Genomic DNA, 22,719 nt, shown 5'->3' with positions numbered 1-22,719 from the left:
GTCAAACCGGGTACGGTCAGGTTCTACAAGAACATTTTTACCTTTATCGAAGAATACCTTGGCGCCGCTTGCAGTAGCAGCTATTACAGAGAATAGTCCTTGTGGGAACGATGGTACGTATAGAGCGTTCTTTAGCGTCACCGTACGCCGGCGCCCCTTGCTGTCCGTGAGGCATACCTGCGCGTCTCCCCTCTCTTGTGCCAATCCGTAGATGCGTCTACCGTCCGCCAGCTCCATGCAGTGCCTCTCCGGGTGGAAAGTGTCGTCAAAGTTCTTGAACCGACCCCTGTCGTTGATGACATGGGACGACGCGCCCGTGTCCACGATCAGTCCCCTTCTCTGGGCCCGCTGCAGCTGGGCCGGTCCGGTCCGGCGATGCCCGCCGTCCGCGCTCCAAAAGCGCAGTCTTCTTGTCCCGTTATTCTCCGGGCGTCGTCTCGACTCGCCTCACGTCAATCGTCGCCGCCATCGATTCTCCGGGCGTCGTCTCGATTCATCTCATGTCGATCGTCGCCGTCATCGATTCTCCGGGCGTCGTCTCGATTCATCTCACGTCGATCGTCGCCGTCATCGTGTCCGCTGTCGTCACCCCGTCCACAGCCGGTATCTTGTCCGTAGCCGCCATTTCGTCCGTGGCCTCCGTCTCGTCTGTAGTCACCATTTTGTCCGTGGCCTCCGTCTCGTTCATGGCCGTCGTCTCGCCATCATTAGCCCATCGCTTGGTGCTTCTCCGGCACTCCTCAGTGGCGTTGTGATTTGCTCCGCTCTGTTGACGTATTCGGTCACGGTTTAGGTGGTCCCGTTCCTCAGCCCTGTTAGTGCTATGTAGAGGGCCACGACTCTGGGTCTTCCTCGCCCGATGAAATGCTCTCTCAGTACCGCCAGGCTTTCTCGGCCTCTGTCTTTAGTGTCGCGGAATATCAGCCCCAGGCTGGTGTCGTCGAGCATCAGCGCTAACTCGCAGTACGCGCTTGCGTTCCGCTGGTCGTCCAGGGCTTGCTCTTCCGCTGTCAGTTCTCCGGTGGGGGCCGCCAGGATCGTCTCCTTCAGCCCCGCCCTGTGCATGCAGCACAGCATGCGCTCTTCCCAGAGCTCATAGTTCTCTGCTTTTCCATTGAATGTCGGCCATTTGTCTCTTCTCTTGTTTTCCATCCTCTTCGTTAATGGTATGCTTAGCTTTTGCTCTTGTTGGCCTAGCGTCTAGCCACGCGGTGCTCCCGGCGCTATCCTAGCCTATACTTCAGCTAAGCTTGCTACAGTACCTCCACTATTTCGCCCCGGCGTTATCTGGGCCCATAACCTGTTAACAGAATTCGGCTATAGGGCGACAATAATGTGGTCAAGAGGCATGGTTTCTATCTTGAGCCTGAACTGGCTTGGTTTCTTTTATTCACATGGAAAGAGCAGTAACATACAGGTCTCCTCTCTCTGAGAGGCATGGGGGGAGAGAACGAAGTGGGAGTATACCTTTGCTTTTATACTCGCCACAAGGTGGTGTACCTGGGTGGCTCCTCCTAGAGCGCCCTCTAGTGGGAACAGATATATATGCAACTAGACAGTCACTGGTGGAGACAGTTATATGCAGGTAAACAGTTACTAGTGTAAACAGCCATATACAGTTAGACAGTTACTAACAATCCTACACAGAACCTCTGATCTCAACAGAATTTATGACGGATGGTTGGTATTTTTTTATTAATCATTTTATTATTAATTTAAATTGCAATTTTATTATAAAATGCGAAGAATATATAGGCGCCCCGCCCCCAGTTATTGTAAGCATAATGTATAACTCTGGGTATGTTATACCTATTCATCTCCAGCGGAGGGCAGCAGGTTGCCTACACAGTCTGCGCTAAATCACCAGACGAAGAAGAGAAGGAAGTCCAGTACCTCAGCTAACTAGCTGGTTCAAAACAGCAGATATTCATCCACAGATTTACTCTTTGATTTTTATTGTTCAGTGTTCAACGATGAGTGTCGCTTTGGATATACGACTCAAAAGAGCAAATAAAGTGTATTACCAAGGGGTAAGATTTCTTTCATCATGGGCTATATTTAAGATGCGTTTATTGTTCATATAACTCACTTGATGCAGAGGGAGCAGCCAGGTGTCACATGATGCCATGGTTCCTTTCAGAACGGGTTATGTTAGAAAGCTTAATATTATTAACCTTGTGATATGGGTTCTATTCAATATAGCTATTGTAGAAAACATGCAGGTTGAATGCATAAGGTCTACCGTCTAACCCTTGTTTTTACATTAAACTTTACATCATTAAGTGTTACATCGTTGCTTAGTGTGTGTGTGTGTGTGTGTGTGTGTGTGTAACTGTAGACTAGACACTCAGTTTATTTTTTTTTATTGTTTATGTATGTTTCTTATTTAATGCTACCAAAAGAATAATCGAATTGGCTAATATCGTAATCACTTAGGCAAACCTGGGGATAGACTACTTGGTTTATTTCCAGTCCTTGTCTTTGGACAAATATCCCCCCTTTCTCTGTTCAAAAGATAACGTTTTTTAGCTTTCAAAGTGCTCATGATGAGGGTATTTGATGATAAAATGCCACAAACACCTCACTTGGCCAATGAAGGCACCTGAAACACCCACACTGCATAATGTATTGGATTCCATTACAACATCATCGAAGACATCTTGGTACTGGTAGGCAAACAGCAGATGATTGTAATCAAATAATACAGTAGATCCACATCACATCTAAATGACAACAGTGGCCAATGAGCTGTTTATGGAATTACGCCATATTGGTTGGCAGCAAGATTCATCATGAGAACACTGATTAGTGATCGGAGTTATATCGTGGTGGCATACTGATGGGGAATCTCTGGCAGCATAATATTATTTGGTTGTGTTGTGTTTGTACTTTTTTGTTGTTTGCTAGCACAATAAGATGAGTACCTTCATTATAGTTGGAAACCCTTTGTATTTGAGCCTTGCCCTTGCATAATGTCAGCGATGAGATTTCTTTATTAGGCTTTAGGATATAAACATTTAAATCTTTAATTCAATCATTGAATCCATTGTAAACACCTCCAGAGGAGGAATGTTTAAAAGATGGTGTCTTGTGTCGTGTCTCCAGGAGGTGCTGGCAGGCGTGGTGGTGATCGTCAGTAAGGAGGTGGCGCAGCATCAGGGCATCTCTCTCACCATGGAGGGTGTGGTAAACCTGCAGCTCAGCTCTAAGAGTGTGGGAGTCTTCGAGGCCTTCTACAACTCTGTCAAGGTGACGGACAAGTTACATGGCAGGATTTTGACCATGCAAATAGATACTTGAACTAGGGATGTCCTCAACTAAATTCGTAGTCAACTCATGGGACTCGGGAGGTAGAGCAGTCGTAATCCGGAGGTTCCCGGTTTGATTCCCTGCACCTCCCGGGCAGCATAACTGCCCCCGATGAGCAGGTTGGCACCTTGCATGCATGGTTGCCTCCGCCGTCTGTGTGTGAATGGGTCAAATGTGAGGAACAAATTGTAAAGCGCTTTGGATAAAAGTGCTATATAAATGCAGTCAATTTAGTCGACTAATAGTAATATCGACAAATCTGTAGATTTGTGATTCCCATATGCAATCGTGCGGAAGGACCCCTTTAAACCTAGTGCTCACCAGAGATTTTCAGGAAGTAACTCATTCAGCATGGGAAGAAAGCATACAAAATTACTAGGCCTAATCGACTAACAAAGTCTGCATCGACTAAGGCCAAACCAACCTATTAATCGGCTAAGAGGGTACAGCAGCCCTGATCATTTACATTTTGTCATTTTGTCATTTAGCTGACACTTTTATTCAAAGCAACAAGTTCTGTACAACAGGTCAGCAGGAAGGGTACAACTCTTTCAGCTGAGTAACAATGTTCGTAAAACAGTGTTTAAACTTTGGTGCTACAGTCTTGAGTGCATAGTAGTAAAGACTATTAGCATAGTAGGTAGTAGTATAGGCAAGGAAGATTATTTAGTGGCAAAGTGTATGATAGTAATAGACTGTACAAGGTTTTTAGTTTTTTTTTCTTTCATTTCAGATATTGATTGAAGAAGTGTGTTTTTAGTCAACGGCATTTGGCAAATAAATGTACAAATGCTGTATATACCATATATATAGATTTATTCTCACCACATATATATACACCTGTCTGTATTTACCTGCACATAGTCCTTTTATATATCTGTAGATACTATATCTATATCTGTACATATTCTACATGTCTGATTAGCACTACACTCAGTAGTACTCATTTATATATCTTGTACCCAATTTAATCACCTGTATATTGCTGTTGCACTTTACTGCTACATTTGGACTCTTGCCAATGCCAAACTTATTTTCATTGTACTGTACTTGTGCTGTATAATGACAATACATTTGAATCTAATCTAAGATATTTAAACTCTTGTGCATTATGTCATTATCTTCAGTATCAGCATTGACTCGTTATTCCCTGTCTCTTCTGTCTTCCAGCCTATTCAGTTGATCAGCAGCAACATTGAGGTGGTGAAGGCAGGCAAGGTTCCTGGAGGCAAGACGGAGATTCCCTTTGAGTTTCCTCTGCACACAAAGAGCAACAAGGTGCTGTACGAGACCTACCACGGTGTCTTCGTCAACATCCAGGTAAATGTTGCCGTGAGGCCGGGACACGTGTGCACCAACTGGGATCTTTAGAAATGAAGAAATACGTACACACTGCTCTTACAATTACGGCTGCAACAACTAATCCACTAATCGATAACTGAACGATTATAAAATAAATAGTTGGTGGGTCTGTTATACATCTCCATGGCCTGTTGTTGAAGCCATTTGATGTATAGCAAGGCCTGTTAACACTTAGTTTTATGTTTTTCTTTATCATTTCAACTGTTCTGCTCCTTTCAAACTGAGGACCTAGCCAGGTTTTTGTTTAAAAAAAGAATATATATAAATATATAATATCTATATATATAATTTCTTTATTTTTAAAAAGATTTTGCAGTCTATGTATGTATGTATAGCATACATTTCCACTTGCTTTTTGTTTTATAACTCAATTTGCTATGAAAGAGCATTGTACAAGACGAGGAATAATGTTTTTTTTTCATATTGTTTTTTTCCTTTTTATACAATTCATAGATTAATTGTTTCAATAATCTATAGATTAATCGACGATCAAAATAGTCGTTAGTTGCAGCCCTGCTTACAATAAAGACAATTATTTATTCATGAAATAAAAGTTTCTGTCCATTCTCAAAGACACTCTGACGTCACGAGCCCGCCGCCATCTTAGTCTTGGGGACAACCAACAGGTGTGTACGAGCCAAAGTGAGCTCCGTTTTTAAATACCGGGTAGTAGTAACATATAAACATGAAATAGGCATGTAGGCTACTTGAAGCCTCCAGTGCACATACACTGAGAATGGACTATATGGCGAAGTAGCTAGCAGCTAACATGTATCTGCTGTTTACAGCCTCACAGCCAATAATTAATTACGATATAAATATTTGTTCCTTATTCTCACCTGTTATGAAATGGGTAGAGCAGATATACGTATGATTTGACTTGGGGGACCAGTGTCTGCTTTGATCGACTCTCCCATCTGCGTCGACATGTGCCCTCTTGATAGCTGCCAGACACTTTTCCCTCCGTGATGCCTCAGCTGGTATTATATAAAACTTGCGATTTTGATTTTTGATTTAGTTATTAGTACAAAACGTAACACAGCAGCTCTTTGGCATTGTGATGCACTGAAGAAAATTACCCTTGATTGTGTTTAATTTGACGCTTTTCCGATCCGTTTTCTGCACTAAATGAAGCGTACACAATGTACCTGGGGTGAATGTTTCCCCCACGCCGCAGTTGCGTAGCAACAACAGACAGGAAGTTGACTTTGAGAATACGCACCTTCATCAGAGTGTGGATTATCTTACTGTCTGGTATGAAACTACAGTACAAAATGCATCAACCTTCACAATGCATCCGTTAATGGGACCAATTAAGCAGAATGTGTTCATGGAATGGGAGTTGGGGAGTCTATTGAATTTGATACTAAAGTTGTCATGTAATACAATGTACATACAATGTAATACTAATACAATGTAATCAACAACACATGAGAGAAGATCCTAGAGGGCTAGAGGCTCTAGAGCTGAACAATCAGTCCAACGTTCAGTGCAATATCCAAACCGCAGGAGGCTGGAATATATTTTAAAGGCAAAATGGGGAGAAGCTTATAATAATAATATTATGGCGGTTAGGTGGCCGAGCGGAGATTGCGTTCGTCACCAGCCCCGGAGCTGAGCTGGATTTGCCTGTTCGAATCCAGCTCACAGCTCCGGGGTTGTCACCAGCTTGGCTGGCCGTCTGCACTAATACAATTGGCTGTATTAGAGGGTGGGAGAAGCTGGCGGGATGGGTCCGGGTCGTTGTAAACAGCGACTCCTACAGTTCGGTCGGGGCGCCTGCTAAGCGCGGATTGGACGTGAGGGGGATAGTGTGGTCCTCCCACACGCTACGCCCTCTCAATGAGAATCCGCGCTGCCAGGTGAAAAGAAGCGGTGATTGGCTGGACGTGTGTCGGAGGAAGCACGTGGTAGCCTCCACTCTCCCAGATGATCTGACTGTGGGGGGTAGGTGCGCAGCGACCAGGAAGGGACTGGGAATTGGCATACGACTAACATTGGGATGGGAGAAAATCGGAGGAAAATGGAGGAGGAAAAAGACCAATAAAAAAAAAAAAATAATAATAATAATATTATAATAATAAATAAATATACAAGATAACAATAGTGTGCTTTCTAATGCAATCTCACTTATTACGCATTATGGTGCACGCATTATTAGTCCTGGTCTAAAAAATATATAATTCTACAGACTTAAGGAAACATCTTTCCAAAAAGTCTCACTGTGATCATTTGAATGTTTTTCAATAAAAGTCTGTTTAGAGAAGTCGGTTCACTCTGCCGCCATCTTGATAACGGGGACTAACAAGACTAACAAGACCTGACCCCTGTCTCTTTGAATGGGGAGTCATCTGTATCTAATGTCATACATATTGTTTTTCCTTTATATTTTTTTGTATAATTCTTTTTATAATTTTCTTATAGAAAAATGCCTTTTTCCCACTCTACTCATGCGCCATACAGTGGTCTCTGCAACCACTCACCGGGCGATTCCCAACCTTTTAGCAGAGATCATTATTAATTGTAAACGTTTCACCTCAAAATGTAGCAAATTATAGTTTTATTCAACATCAAATCACATCACATCTAATTATTATTATTATTATTTTCATATATTTTTATTTCATTTTTGGATGAAAGGCACAGGTACAGGCATACAATGCACATAAAACATAATTTTAATTATTTGCCAACTACACGCATTGGCTTTCCCCTTGCCTCATTTAAAATTAAAAAAAAATCCTACCCCCTAACCCCTGCACCAACCACCGTTGACAAAAAAAAAATTATAATAATAACCCCCCCCCCCCCAACCCACCCGTCATAGGCCTGAGAAGAAAAAGAATTGAGCAAAGATTTCAACAAAGACCAAAAATAAATAAAGGGAATTATACAGATATAATTAGTTATGTCCTGCTAGTTATATAGTAGAGGTCCTAACTTGATAGAGAATATGGTTCCAGCTATCTATTGTTTGATAGTTTGCACCATTTAATCTAGCTGTAGAAAGCTCCATTGTTACAACATCAGCTAATAACTGTTTCCAGTGATTAAAGGGCAGAGAATGTGGAGCTTGCCATCGCAGCGCCAAATTTTTTTTTGCAGCAGTACTTCCTGCCAGCCAAAATCGTCTCTGAACAATACTTAAAGCTAAAGAATCATCATCATTAAGGAGCAGTCATTTGGGACAACAGGGAATATGTTTTTGTAATACTTTAGATAGATAATTAGTTATCTGTTCCCCAGAAACTTTTGACTGTGGGGCATTCCCACATCATATGTGTAAAAGTACCAGTAGTATTTAGAGAACAAAGTGTACAGTTTGGTGAAATAGCACGTCTCATTCTATAAGCTTTCTGGGGAGTTAAATATGTTTTATGGACAAAATTGAAATGAATCTGCTGATGATTTGGGTTTCATGATGCCATAATAATATTTCCCCAAACTCTGGTCCAATTGATAGATTGATGGTTTAATTTAATTATTTTCTCTGAATATGTTAGTTTTGTAGCAAGTTTGTTGCCGGCGTCTTTAGTGTTACGGATTTCCCACATTCAAAACGACCACAGTGAACTGTCTCAGTCTACCACAGTTTTAGTAAAAGTTCAACTGTCTGCTGCTGTTCCCAGTACACCCTGCGTTGTGACATGAAGCGCTCCCTGTTGGCCAAAGACCTGAGCAAGACCTGTGAGTTCATGGTGCACTGCCAGGTGAGACGGACACACATTATCTGTTGTGACTTTGAATAATACAGAGCGCTGCACAGTGGCTTGGGACAGGAGGGATTAGATTACCGTAATTCCTCTAATAGTAACCGGTATTCAATTAAAAACCGGGTCTCTATTAATGACCGGGTGCGCTGTTGAGCTAAGCAATTATAAGCCGGCCTCCTAATACAAGCCGGGTTTCATGTATATGCTGGCCTGGCTGTGCAGTAAATACCATATAATGGTATGGTGTTAATGTTTACCAAGAGAGTAAGCCTACCTCAGAATTGTATAAAACGAAGTTATTATTATTATTATTATTATTATTATTATTATTATTATTATTATTATTATTATTATTATTATTATTATTATTATTATACCAGTATTGTGATTGCACTATTTTACTTTATTTTACTTTTTTTGACCACCTGTAATTGCACTGTTTACTACCGTATTTCATACGAACCCATTTTACTGGGTTCAAACTGACACAAAATGTTGATTTATTCATTATGATCGGTTTGAAAATTAGAAATATAGGCCTCTCTCTTATACATGCCTCCTCCTAATACAAGCCTGGTATCAGCTATAGTTGAAACAAATACAAGCCGGGGTTACTATTAGAGGAATTACGGTAGATTAGATTTGATTCAATTGATTGGCATTGCACAAGTACAAGTACAACGAAATGAAGTTGTCATCTAACCAGAGTGCAAAGGGGTAGTGAAGTGCATTGTAGTATATATGAAGAAGCTCCGGAGTAAATATGCTAAGCTAATGTATGTACAGTATTATAATATACAGTGGTATGATTATGAATACACTATGGCTAATATAACCAATCTAGCCAGTGGTTTAAATAATATGAGTAGATATATATCTATACAGTGTTCTAAATAGAATGAGTGGATGGGACTATATCTGTGGATAAACTATAGGTTGGATATAAGTGGTATAATGAAAGTAGGTATGAATACAGTGCAAGACTTGATTGTCAGAATATAGGCCATATGATGAAAGATTCCATAATTATGGGTGACAGCAACTCCCAAGAATTGATTGCAACCGCAATCCTGTTCAGCTCATGGCCACTTTATTAATAAAAAAAACGTTACACATTTTGACATGAGGGAGAAGCTTTTCACAAAGGCACAATGTTGAAGCTTTTAAATCGTGGGAGTTGCCATCTATAATTATGGGATTTTTCATCATTCATTATGGCTCATATTACCATCATCCGCTGTGTTCCATTGTAAGAACCATTTACATACTGAAGTAATGTGGTAGTAGGCATGCAACTAAAAATTTAAAGATATTTGAAACTCAACTGATCTTTTGATTAACACTTTGGCTGCCACGCTATTCAGTTATCATTACCCTTAGAATGCCTTCTAGTCGTTTCCGTGGTCGTTGCACTATGTTTGCGAAGCTGTGTTTGTGTTCTGTATTATAGCTGTAGAGAGAGACACGGTGTGGCTCATTTTGACAAACATTACTTGTAGTCCAGCATGGGAATAATAGTTTGTTTCCACACGCTGTAGTATGTAGTTTATTACACGCTAAACATCGCACATTTCCAAGATAATACAGTCTATTTTCATAGATCGCGAGATAAAATGCGTTATGTGCAATAAGCCCAAACCGTTCTGGCTGATTTAACTAAAAACTATGATCGCGTTTGCCGAGCATGTTTTTCGTCCGGTGAAACACAGAACTGTGATTGTTAAGAAAAACACGTTTCAGATTCGGTAAAATAGACATAGAATGTACCTTACCTTAGCCAGAAAGTATTCCAAGAAGAACAATTCCAAGTGATCGCATCACCATCGCGATTACCAGTGTATATGTCTATACACGTTTCGATGGTCAAATACGCTTAGGCAACGGAATTTCTAGGCAATCAATGTGAATCTATGTCCCTGCAGGAGGAGTGGCCACTGGCCAAGCCGAAATGAAGGTTAGAGTGTGATTCAACCCAAGCCATCGCAGTTCAGACAAGGACGATACCGCCACCTGGTGATAGTCGATTGGCATTGCAGTTCTAATGTGTGGGGATGGTCGAAAATTATGCAGATCGCTCTGGGCAAGTCTGTAGAGCGGGGATCAAAGTAAAAAGATCAAACGATCCAAAAACGACTTTTTACGTTTTTGGCACTCAACCGTCGGTGCCCAATAACGACTTTTTACGTTTTTGGCACTCAACCGTCGGTGCCCAATAACGACTTTCTACGTTTTTGGCACAGACTGTGTTAATAATAGAGTTTACTGACAGAATGACATGTTGCAACACGGAGAGACCTAGGTTACAGCAATGGCCTCATAGCCTAGATCTCTGTAGAATGGTGAGCTAACAAAGTATTTATACAAGAGAGTAGACAAAACAAGTGGAGCATTCACATAACATAATATGAATTACAGAGATATGTGGAATTATAGATATGATGTACATAGATATCTGGACAATTACATTAACACTTTGGCTGCCTAAGGTTAAATTCATGATATACCATAGATTGCCAGCTCTATTTGTCTATGGAGAAAGTCCCCTTCTTTGCAGGGCTATAACTTTTTAAATTCTATTGCTACATTGCCATTATTAGGGCCCATTCAAAGTCCTATATGTATTGTTCATTGTGTAGCAACGTTAAACTTTTTCATTCACATATTCATAGTAAAGTATGGTCTAATGTATAAGTATGTTTTCATCTCTTTCTGCAGCTTTCTCCAGAACGTGATATATAGCCCCAAATGCATTATATTGATGATGAAATACAGTTTGATGGCAATCAGCGCGATATAAAAAATTCCAACTAGAAGTACTTCTAGAAGTTACTACACGTCATCTGATGTTGACCGGATGGGCGAGGGGGCGTTTATAATTCCGTGGGCAGCGTTATACCAATCATCTAATGTGGGTCAAATGTTGATAATAGCAGTTAGTATCGAAGACGGTAACGTTACACGCTGAGACTCACCCCAGTCTCCGCGCGCCGTTGGGCGATCATCGTAGAGTAGAAATCTTATCATTATGGGATATATTTTTACCCGGTCCATCTCCAGCTTGTATAATGGTATATACGTCCAAATCATGTTGTTTATCGAGTTATTGCCAATCGATCACTGTGTAGCGTGACGAGCCAGAGTCCCATGACCTATAGCGAGCGCCCGGAAGTACTACGGACGTCTAGCACAACCTCTATGGCACATCCTGTTTGGCGATTGCGCCGATCGGCCACCAGATGGCGCTCCTGAACCGCCAGAGAGCTCAGTGGGTCCTGCTGGTGGATCTCAGGCCAGCGGAGGGGACATATGAATCAGATCGCAGATTTTTGAAATATTGATATAAGGACGCTGTACAGCGTCCGCCGGCAACTTGAGCATGGCCCGTTTCATGGCAGTCAAAGTGTTAAAGGCTGTGTGTGTGCATTGATTGATTGATTGATTGATTGATTGATTGAAAACTTTAGTGAGAGGGGGATAGTGTGTGTAGATAGATATGTCTGGGAGTGAAGGCTATGTGTGTGTTGGAAAGAGGGAGAGAGAGAAAGAGAAGTGTGGTGGTTACATTTCCCTTTCAGCAACACATGCACAATAATACAAAAATGTATCTGTTGCTCATCGCTTCCCATTATTCTAATGATTTCTTTTATTCTTTGTTGTAAAGCACTGTACTGTACGTTTAGGTGTGATATAAATGGAACTGACATTGTTTTCCGCTCAGCCCCAGAACACAAAGCTGGTTTCCACGCCAGTCGACTTCACCATCACACCGGAGACCCTGCAGAATATCCGTGAGGTGCACCGCATTTAAATCCACCTAATTATCTAATGCTGCACTGGGTAGTTTTGAGAAGAAACAAATGACTTCTACAATAACTAGTTACAAATGCTTGGATATTTTTTTATAATCTTGATACAAATCCAAAGAGAACCACCCTTTGAAACTAAGTGAGCCAACGTTGTGCTTAGAGGCTTGTGTGGTAGAGGTGGTGGGAGGGCAGGGCCTGTAGAACCTCAGACACATTGTGGTTTTGAATAGTGCTCCGGGGATCCAGTTCTTCCTTTTGTAACACTTTATGTATTCAATACAAAAAATATATCATATTTTATTTAGAGGTTGTTTTTTTTTCTCCAAAAAAAACTACCCGCTGCTCCTTTAAATATTTATAGTGCTGTATAGTTGGGTTGTAATGATATGTCGGCACTACCAAAGTATTGCGATACTTTAGAAGCCCCGCAATACCAAAATCATTTCAAGTATTGAAGTGCCAAAATGCATAGTCCATATAGGACAGCAGGTTGTGTTGGTCACATTCATATATGAGGGGAATATATATATATTTTTTTTTAAAGATTTATTTTTAGCATTTTTACAGCTTTTATGGTCAGACATGACCGACAGAGGAGAGGGAGAACGGGAGAAGATGTGGGGGAGGACATGACCGACAGAGGAGAGGGAGAACGGGAGAAGATGTGGGGGAGGACATGACCGACAGAGGAGAGGGAGAACGGGAGAAGATGTGGGGGAGGACATGACCGACAGAGGAGAGGGAGAACGGGAGGAGGTGTGGGGGAGGACATGACCGACAGAGGAGAGGGAGAACGGGAGGAGGTGTGGGGGAGGACATGACCGGCAGAGGAGAGGGAGAACGGGAGAAGATGTGGGGGAGGACATGACCGACAGAGGAGAGGGAGAACGGGAGAAGATGTGGGGGAGGACATGACCGACAGAGGAGAGGGAGAACGGGAGAAGATGTGGGGGAGGACATGACCCACAGAGGAGAGGGAGAACGGGAGAAGATGTGGGGGAGGACATGACCGACAGAGGAGAGGGAGAACGGGAGGAGATGTGGGGGAGGACATGACCGACAGAGGAGAGGGAGAACGGGAGAAGATGTGGGGGAGGACATGACCGACAGAGGAGAGGGAGAACGGGAGAAGATGTGGGGGAGGACATGACCGACAGAGGAGAGGGAGAACGGGAGAAGATGTGGGGAAGGACATGACCGACAGAGGAGAGGGAGAACGGGAGAAGATGTGGGGGAGGACATGACCGACAGAGGAGAGGGAGAACGGGAGAAGATGTGGGGGAGGACATGACCGACAGAGGAGAGGGAGAACGGGAGAAGATGTGGGGAAGGGAAGGGCGCGCATGCGGCAAATCCGTCCGGGAGCGGGAGGTGAACCCAGGTTGGCCGCGTAGGTCTGCTGCGCAGTATGCGGTGCGCCACTCGGGCGCCCCATATGAGGGGAATATTTGAAGAATATAACGACAAGACAAACTAAGAGCTGTTTAGCGTCTCACTAGTTTGTTTGTAACTTTAGCCTCCTATAACTAGGACTCATCTAACATTATATAAATCAACCAGTAATTCTCAGTATTCTTTGGTGTGGTATCGTGATACTACTTGTTAATAATTGGTATTGAGTATTGCAGGGGGACATTATGGTATTTTAACAACCCCACTATTTGAATATTACAAGACCAAAACATTGACTCACCTCAGTATATATAGTAATTTGTCTTTATTTTATTTAGTGTAAATTGTTCCTATATATGAACTATGTTTTTTCCGTTTTAAGAGGAGTTTGCTGCCCAAGTTTGTCATCCGAGGCCACCTGGACGCCACAAACTGTGTGATCAGCCAGCCGCTGACTGGAGAGGTGGTGGTGGAGAGCTCACATGTACCCATAAAGAGCATTGAACTGCAGCTTGTCCGAGTAGAGACTTGTGGTAGGTGTCCATTATTATACAGAGATTGGGGTATGCCTTCCATTGCATGGATAGTAAATGTAAAATCTGTGATCCTCACAACAGTGACTTTGATCACGTGTGTCATGCAGTGCAGTGTTAGTTCAAACCCAAAACACATCTGTGAGCAAGCCGTCAACAGTACAAAGATATTTGCGTGGAACTGTCTCAAATTCTAGTTAATTTCATGTTTCTGTTGATTAGGTATTTAAACTTGGAACAGACTACGACATGAAGCACCTCATTAGACTGGCAGACTCACTCACTCACTCAATCAATGTCTGTCTGTGTCTATCTATCTATTTCTTTCTTTCTTTCTTTCTTTCTTTCTTTCTTTCTTTCTTTCTTTCTTTCTTTCTTTCTTTCTTTCTTTCTTTCTTTCTTTCTTTCTTTCTTTCTTGTCCCCAGGTTGCGCTGAAGGCTATGCAAGAGACGCCACAGAGATCCAGAACATCCAGATAGCAGAGGGTGATGTTTGCCATGGTCTGCCCATTCCCATCTACATGGTGTTTCCCAGGCTGTTCACCTGCCCCACCCTGGAGACCACCAACTTTAAAGTCGGTCAGTTGCCAAACTTGCCACTGAACAGTCACTATAATCTTTCTCTGTAAAATGCATAACACTGATCATATTGATTTCAGAGTTAATGATTCATGAAATTTAACGTACATTTAACCAATCGGTATCATGACATTTGGACAAAAACAAGATTTTTTTTGAGTATAGTTTTTTTTATTTAAAAATTAAACCCACAATAAATCTAAATCTTTCAACTTCTGTTAATCATGAAGATCTTTGAAATTACACCATTGAACTAAATCCAAAAAAGAAAAAATGTTATTTACATACATTTAAATGTACAGGTCAGGGTTTGGGACAGCTACTTCCCAATAGTACCCTATAAATTATGATTTTGTATATATTTAGCTCATCACAATCTAATTTAATGCCTTGGGTTAGATCATAACATATTCTTAGTAAATATCTATGTTTGAATACTTAAAGGGGACATGCATTGCTATTCCTAGCACTATTTGGGCAACTTTACACAATTCCTGTGAGTCTATTGAACACATCTGTAAGCTTTTATAAAAAAAAAATGCATTGTTTTATATTTCTAATCAAGTACCCAAAAGCCACTTTTTTCTCACTTTGGATTTCAGGCTGTGTTGGCCTGGCTCCGCCCATAAGTACTTTGAGTGACAGTCATCCACACAGTCTGCGACTGGCACAGAGAGAGGTAGAGAGAGACTGAGGGGGATACTAATTAATTTCGCAGCGGGGGGGGCATAATCCCACGGGACAATGCATTGGTAACTTGTTTCAAATGACAATATATACCCCTGTGATTATTATTGTACGGATCGGAATACGGGCGTGCGCGTGGGAGCATGCGCAAAGATATTACAGTGATATGCTGGTGCTCGACTGCGAGGGGGAGAGAGATAGAGAGAGAGAGAAAGAGAGAGGGACACATGGAGGCACTGAGCACTGTAAATGCTGCATGTGTGTGAGAGAAGACAGGTCCCTCTCTCTCTCCATCCCTCTCTATCTCTCCCTCTCTCTCTCGCTCGTCCGCTCCCTGCTCCAAAACCTGTTTAAGGAAGTGTCAGGTTATATGCGCTCTCTGCCTCGCTCTGTTTGAGGAACTCGCTCAGCTGTCGCTGTCAACCATAGAGGGGGCGTTAGTTATGCAAATCAGTACCCTATTCACGTCATCAATACCGTCAAATCAGAACAGCTTAGTTTAGTGAGGGAAGATCTCGTGAACTCGAGACTAGACTGATGAGTCGATATGGTAATTAGAGACACAGACCCATTGATACTAACCCCTATTACTATAAAACCATGCTAAACACAGACAAAATCCATTTATAATGCATGTCCCCTTTAATACTAGTTTTTCTTGTTGTGGGACCGCACTTTGAACTAATTCGGTAGAATGCCTCATATAGTAACAAATGAAAATCGCATATTCAAACATAAATATCCATCACCTTACCTTACCCATTTTTTTTTTTTTATTATCTTTTTCCCCCTCCATTTTCCTCCGATTTTCTCCCATCCCAATGTTAGTCGTATGCCAATTCCCAATCCCTTCCTGGTCGCTGCGCACTTACCCCCCACAGTCAGATCATCTGGGAGAGTGGAGGCTATCACGTGCTTCCTCCGACACACGTCCAGCCAATCAACCGCTTCTTTTCACCTGGCAGCGCGGATCCTCCCTGAGAGGGCGTAGCGTGTGGAAGGATCACACTATCCCACTCAGGTCCTATCCGCACTTAGCAGGCCCCCCGACCGAACTGTAGGAGTCGCTGTTTACAACGACCCGGACCCACCCCGCCAGCTTCTCCCACCCTCTAATACAGCCAATTGTATTAGTGTGAACGGCCAGCAAAGCTGGTGACAACCCCGGAGTTGTCACTGGGGTTGGTGACGAACGCAATCTCCGCTACGCCACCTAACCGCCCCTTACCTTACCCATTCTTTTTTTTAAACTTTGACCAGACAGCTGGTTCTTTTTAGCGTTTATCGCTTTTTCTGGTCAAGCATGACCGACAGAAACAGGTTGAATGGGATATAGATCGGGGGAAGACACTCTGAGAAAATACGGCGAGTCCGGGAGTCGAACTCGTGTACCCCAGATCCGTGACGCGCACGGTTGTCCCCGACGCCGAAATAGCGCCGAGATGCGCGGGGAGCTACTGGAGCTCCCCTACCTTACCCATTCTAACAGAAACAGTAACCTAGAGTTACATGATATCAATTAGGATATCACTCGCCAAAGGAATAAACAAACTTCACATAATGTACCAGGTTACACAAAGTAAGATGGCGACATCCTCTGGTTAGACGAAGTACTACAAAATGGTGTGTGCGTGCAGCACCACATTCATTTAGCGTCCTCCGGCATTTCCTCCCAACATAAGATTATAGAGATGCTATTAACGTTATTCTTTTTTTTTATCTACTTTTTCTCCCCATTTTTCTATTTTTCTCCCATCCCAATTTTTTGTATTATCCTATTCTTCCCTCCCCTGTCTCGAACGTTGCTGGACCATGCCTCCCACTGGTCGGCTGCAATGTGGACCAAGCCTTGCATCACGTGTCCCCTCCGGTACACGAGGAGGCAGCCGTCGCATCTTTTCACCTGTACAGCGCGATCTCTCAGTGGCGAGGAGTAACGCGTGGGAGGCTCACGCTGCCCCCGATACTTCCTGATTCTGCTGTACAGGCGCACCAACCGACCTGTAGGAGTCGCTGTCCACAATGTCCGATCCCCACCCACCGGCTTTCCCATCCCCTAATACTGCCAATTGTATTAGTATGAACGACCAGCCAAGCCAGAAGCAACGGCGAGATCTGGGCTCGAACCCAGCATCTCCTGTGTTAGTGGCGAGCGCCTTGCCCACTGCGCCACTTAGCCGCCCCCTATTAACGTTATTCTTCACAACAACATAAACGGTGCTACTTTAGCTTAAACATAGGAAGTATGAGCATCACAATAGCCAACACAACACTTCCTCCAGTAAATTACATTTGCAACATAGACAATTACATTTGCAAGATACAATAGCCAACCCAAAACCGAGGTGGTGTTGTCATCATCTCGATCGAACGTTAGCAGCAGCAGCGATGTTGTTAATTAGCTAGTGCTTTACCCAGCATTATTTAAACTATTTCAACTTTTTTGCCGTCCTGTTGTTCATTCCTAATGTCTAGTAGTGACTATAGTCTACAAATTTAGCACAAGATATACTCTTCTGTCCATGATTTTTCCCATCTCTATCGATACGAAATAATACGATAGGAAGGAACAAAATCCAGAAGTCCATCACCGTGACCGAACAGTGCTCCTCATCAGCGAACTTGATCTTGATTGGCTGCTCAGACAGGTCATCATGAGACGTCATCAGCCACCAGGCTATAAAAGCTTGCCGCTATCCACTGATCAGTCACTCTCTAGGGTGGAGCAGGGAGAGAGTATGGGATGAAGCTTGCTCGCCCAGAACGGTTGCACGGGTTCTGCTGCTGGAGCGCGCTGACCAGTCCCCTGCCGCAGGGAGAGACGGGAGGATGCTTGCTCGTTCTGGGCTAGAGCTCGCGGACCAGTCCCCTGTGTCACCCTATGATCACCCTAGGGGGCGTTCAGGTATAATAATAAGCTATATGTGTCGCTCTCTTTAGTGTTGTTTCCGCCCGGGAGATATGGGAGGACGGACCGGACGTTAGGTTGTCGTGAAGCGATCGTATTAGCAGGTAGCTGTGTTGTGCATTACGGGGGAAGTATTAACCTGTAAAACCCACATTGAGCTGGAATTAAACCACCATATACGAATACAACCTCTCCTCATTCTTCCTGACATTACTGCATGACTGATCGCTACAATACGTTCATTACCACCGATTGGACAAGTATTGTTACGCACCTGCTGAGAGAGGATGTTTTTTCACGGAAGACGCAAACTGTTCTGTTCTCAACCATAATTTTCTTTGGACAATAAACCTTACAAACTACATCAGCTGCAGCCTGGACATTAACACTTTGGCTGCCATGGGTTAAATTCATTATCAACCGTAGGTTGCCGGCTCTATTTGTCTATAGAGAAAGTCCCCTTCTTTGCAGGGCTATAACTTTTTAAATTCTATTGCTACATTGCCATTATTAGGGCCCATTCAAAGTCCTATATGTATTGTTCATTGTGTAGCAACGTTAAACTTTTTCATTCACATATTCATAGTAAAGTATGGTCTAATGTATAAGTATGTTTTCATCTCTTTCTGCAGCTTTCTCCAGAACGTGATCTATAGCCCCAAATACATTATATTGATGATGCAATACAGTTTTATGGCAATCAGCGCGATATAAAAAATTCCAACTAGACGTACTTCTAGAAGTTACTACACGTCATCTGATGTTGACCGGATGGGCTAGGGGGCGTTTATAATTCCGTGGGCAGCGTTATACCAATCATCTAATGTGGGTCAAATGTTGATAATAGCAGTTAGTATCGAAGACGGTAACTTTACACGCTAAAACTCACCCCAGTCTCTGCGCGCCGTTGGGCGATCATCGTAGAGTAGAAATTTTATCATTATGGGATGTAGATTTACCCGGTCCATCTCCAGCTTGTATAATGGTATATACGTCCAAATCATGTTGTTTATCGAGTTATTGGCAATCGGTCGCTGTGTATTGTGACAAGCTAGAATCCCGGGACCTATAGCGAGTGCCCGGAAGTAATACGGCCGTCCAGCACAACCTCTATGGCACTTCCTGTTAAGCGATTGCGCCGATCGGCCACCAGATGGCGCTCCTGAACCGCCAGAGAGCTCAGTGGGTCCTCCTGGTGGATCTCAGGCCAGCGGAGGGGAAATATTGATATCAAAGACGCTGTAAAGCGTCTTCGGCAACTTGAGCATGGCCGGGAATGACGTGTTTAAGCGTTTCCCGGCACCCAAAGTGTTAAACTCCGTCAACATCCACAACTTCTTTTCTTACCCGAGTATAAAAACATCTAGTGCATCGTGGCGCATTGTCAATTTATTAGTTAATGACAAGCGGCCACTAAACCTTAAGTACTCCAACTAACGTTATTTATTTAAATTGTTCCTGTTAATAATAATTAACATACGTAGCATGGTAATAATATGTAGGTTATTGACCAATGAATGTATTGATCAATTAATTTATATTACAAATGTATACGTCTTGTAAGTAATGCTATTCACTCGCCAAGTGTTTGACATACAGCTGCTTTTCCCCCTTCTCCTTCAGAGTTTGAGGTAAATGTGGTTATCGTCCTTCACGATGACCACCTGATCACGGAGAACTTTCCTCTGAAGTTGTGCCGGGTCTGAGAGTGGAAACGACCCCGGGAACTGAGAAGATCCCAGTTTCTATCTAGGCGAGGCTGATGACGGAGCCCTTGACACACCCCACCATGAACTCACCCAGAGACGGACAGAACATCAAACATTTGACTTCTGGGAATCTTGCCGTGTGTAACGTGTGCCATTTGGCTTCCCTAGTTTGGACAGAGGGCTGCGTGGTCTCAACACTGAGCTCACTATTGTGAGTGGGGGAGTCATACAGCGAAACAGTTGAATTTTAATGGAGGCTTTTAGTTTGCACAGAATGTTTGCATAGTTCTCTGTCTTCCAACATGGCTGCCTGTAGCATAGCAACCATTGTTTTGTACATGGTAATGGAGGAGACAACGGTTGCTGTGTGCAAATCAACAGTTCCTAATGTGTTGATATATGAGAAATATCATAAAACAAAATAATTTTGTGTCTTATTACTGGAGCGTCACAGTTGAACAGTAATATCATGCTTTTCCAGTGTTCTACCTGCTCTAGCTGCTCTATACAAGCTTTCTGCACAGAAATTAGGCATTTTCTTTTGAAAGTGGTTACCAGTGGTTACAGGCAGCCATGTTGGAAGAAAGAGAACTACACAACCCATTCCGTGCAAAGGCCTCTATTGCAGGGTTCCTCCCACAAAGGCCTCTATTGCAGGGCTCCTCCCACACAGGCCTCTATTGCAGGGTTCCTCCCACAAAGACCTCTATTGCAGGGCTCCTCCCACACAGGCCTCTATTGCAGGGTTCCTCCCACACAGGTCTCTATTGCAGGGTTCCTCCCACAAAGGCCTCTATTGCAGGGCTCCTCCCACAAAGGCCTCTATTGCAGGGCTCCTCCCACACAGGCCTCTATTGCAGGGCTCCTCCCACACAGGCCTCTATTGCAGGGTTCCTCCCACACAGGCCTCTATTGCAGGGCTCCTCCCACACAGGCCTCTATTGCAGGGCTCCTCCCACACAGGCCTCTATTGCAGGGTTCCTCCCACACAGGCCTCTATTGCAGGGTTCCTCCCACACAGGCCTCTATTGCAGGGTTCCTCCCACACAGGCCTCTATTGCAGGGCTCCTCCCACACAGGCCTCTATTGCAGGGCTCCTCCCACACAGGCCTCTATTGCAGGGCTCCTCCCACACAGGCCTCTATTGCAGGGTTCCTCCCAGAAAAGGTCGGGAAAAGTAAGGAACATTTATTTGATAACTTCCAGGTCTTGAAAAGTTTGGGAATTACACAAAACATACCTGAAAACTAGTCATCTTTAGGTGACAGTCACCTTTTGGATCTCAAATTAGGGCACTTAAGTGAATGATTTCTCAGTGGTTTGTCACCATGAGTTTGCAGGTGTGACCAATGGTTTGAAAAGGCAACAATGAACACATGACGACACATATATTTGGAGACTCACTGATATTTCATATATTGTGGTATGTGTTGTTGTGTAGAAGAGTCTTCCGCTTGCCTTGGCCTCTAATCAGTATGATCCATCAGATTGTCACTGAAATCCAGTGGTAACGCTGTTTGAATTAAGCTTTTTAAAAACAAGCATTATAAGAGAAATCTTGAGTTTACGTGATTTTTGTAAAATGATGATTATTGCATAAGTGTTCTCGAGTGTAAATAAAGGTTTGAATGAATGAATGAACATCACAATGTAGCCCTGTGATTTTGGAATGGCACCAAGCATGCGGCTGAATTGTAAAACATTTCATAATTGTACACAGCCTGCTTGAGCCAGGTGGCAAACAAGACCTGATCTATTATGATAGTTGTCATTGGTGAGTTAAAATAGTCTTACTACCTTAAACTGGTGTGAACGTGTAAATTAAATGGCTATTTTTCGTATGCTGACAACACATTCCCTTTTTGTCCCATGCAAATAAGTGCTTCATCAAAATAAAGTGTTGTATCTGCCAATGTCTGAGTCACTTGACTTAACTTGTCTGTGTTTAGATCTATTGTACTTCTGTTGTGAATAAAGATTTTCTGAAGATTTTTTGCTGGCTTGTAAGGCTACTCCATTAAAGGGACACTTCACCAAAATAATGCTGATTTATTTTGCACATAATCTCACACATCCAAAAACAGTTTTGCTCACATTCATTTAGTTTGACAGTTATTGAGAGTAAATGCGTTTGAATATGGCCACCAGTGATGTCATCGGGAACATTGAATCCTTGTGTTGTGTTAATTACAGCTCAATGAAATGATGTAGAAGGAAAATAGCAATACGTTGTCTTATAGGAACTGCTACTTATCACTATAATTTCATTGAGCTGTAATTAACAACACAAGGATTCAATGACATCACTGGTGGCCATATTCAAACTAAACTAAATGTGTGCAGAACTGTTTAGAGTTTTTTTTTTATTATATTTTCTAACTATGGATGCTGTGATGTCTTCTTCAGTTTGTGTTTGAAACATGTTTTGAACGTATGATAAAGCAATGTCTCCCTGCGATTCGAAACTGGCCCCGGTAAATGTCCAAACACCCAACCCCCTCCAATGTACAGTTTCTTCCCCCTCAAATATATATATATATATATATTCTCTTTTACACAGTACTGTATACATATATTGTATGTCATAAATGTCTGGATGTAACAGTACTGTTTATCGTATGTCATATGATATATGTTATGATTAATTGAAAATGGGGGACCCTGATGTAAACAAGACGAAAGTCTTTCTCTGGTCTGCATCCCCTTAACAATCGTGTGTAT

The 22,719-nt window shown here is 42.8% G+C and overlaps 1 protein-coding gene across 2 annotated transcripts; it reads left to right on the top strand.

The window, feature by feature from the left end:
• Window positions 1–1,895: 1,895 nt before the first annotated feature.
• On the top strand, window positions 1,896–21,990 carry vps26c (VPS26 endosomal protein sorting factor C). 2 transcript variants are annotated; one of them, XM_084320956.1, is made up of 8 exons: window positions 1,896–2,030; window positions 3,106–3,249; window positions 4,480–4,629; window positions 8,301–8,381; window positions 12,103–12,177; window positions 13,965–14,115; window positions 14,542–14,694; window positions 19,913–21,990. In XM_084320956.1, exons 1-8 carry the CDS (start codon window positions 1,974–1,976, stop codon window positions 19,993–19,995), a joined length of 894 nt encoding a protein of 297 aa, XP_084177082.1. In that variant the 5' UTR covers window positions 1,896–1,973; the 3' UTR covers window positions 19,996–21,990. The 2 variants fall into 2 exon arrangements, with proteins under 2 accessions (XP_084177082.1, XP_084177083.1); XM_084320957.1 differs by lacking the exon at window positions 8,301–8,381.
• Window positions 21,991–22,719: the final 729 nt, after the last annotated feature.

This window comes from Notolepis coatsorum (genome assembly GCF_963971535.1).
Source record: "Notolepis coatsorum genome assembly, chromosome: 8".
NCBI lineage: Eukaryota > Metazoa > Chordata > Actinopteri > Aulopiformes > Paralepididae > Notolepis > Notolepis coatsorum.
This window is presented reverse-complemented; position numbering and strand designations above follow the sequence as displayed.

Bases quoted from the DNA above. Each gene is read 5' to 3' on its own strand.
- vps26c (XM_084320956.1), top strand. From the start codon at position 1,974: ATGAGTGTCGCTTTGGATATACGACTCAAAAGAGCAAATAAAGTGTAT. The intron at 2,031-3,105 runs GTAAGATTTCTT...TCGTGTCTCCAG, and splicing joins ATAAAGTGTATTACCAAGGG to GAGGTGCTGGCAGGCGTGGT. The intron at 8,382-12,102 runs GTGAGACGGACA...TTTTCCGCTCAG, and splicing joins AGTTCATGGTGCACTGCCAG to CCCCAGAACACAAAGCTGGT.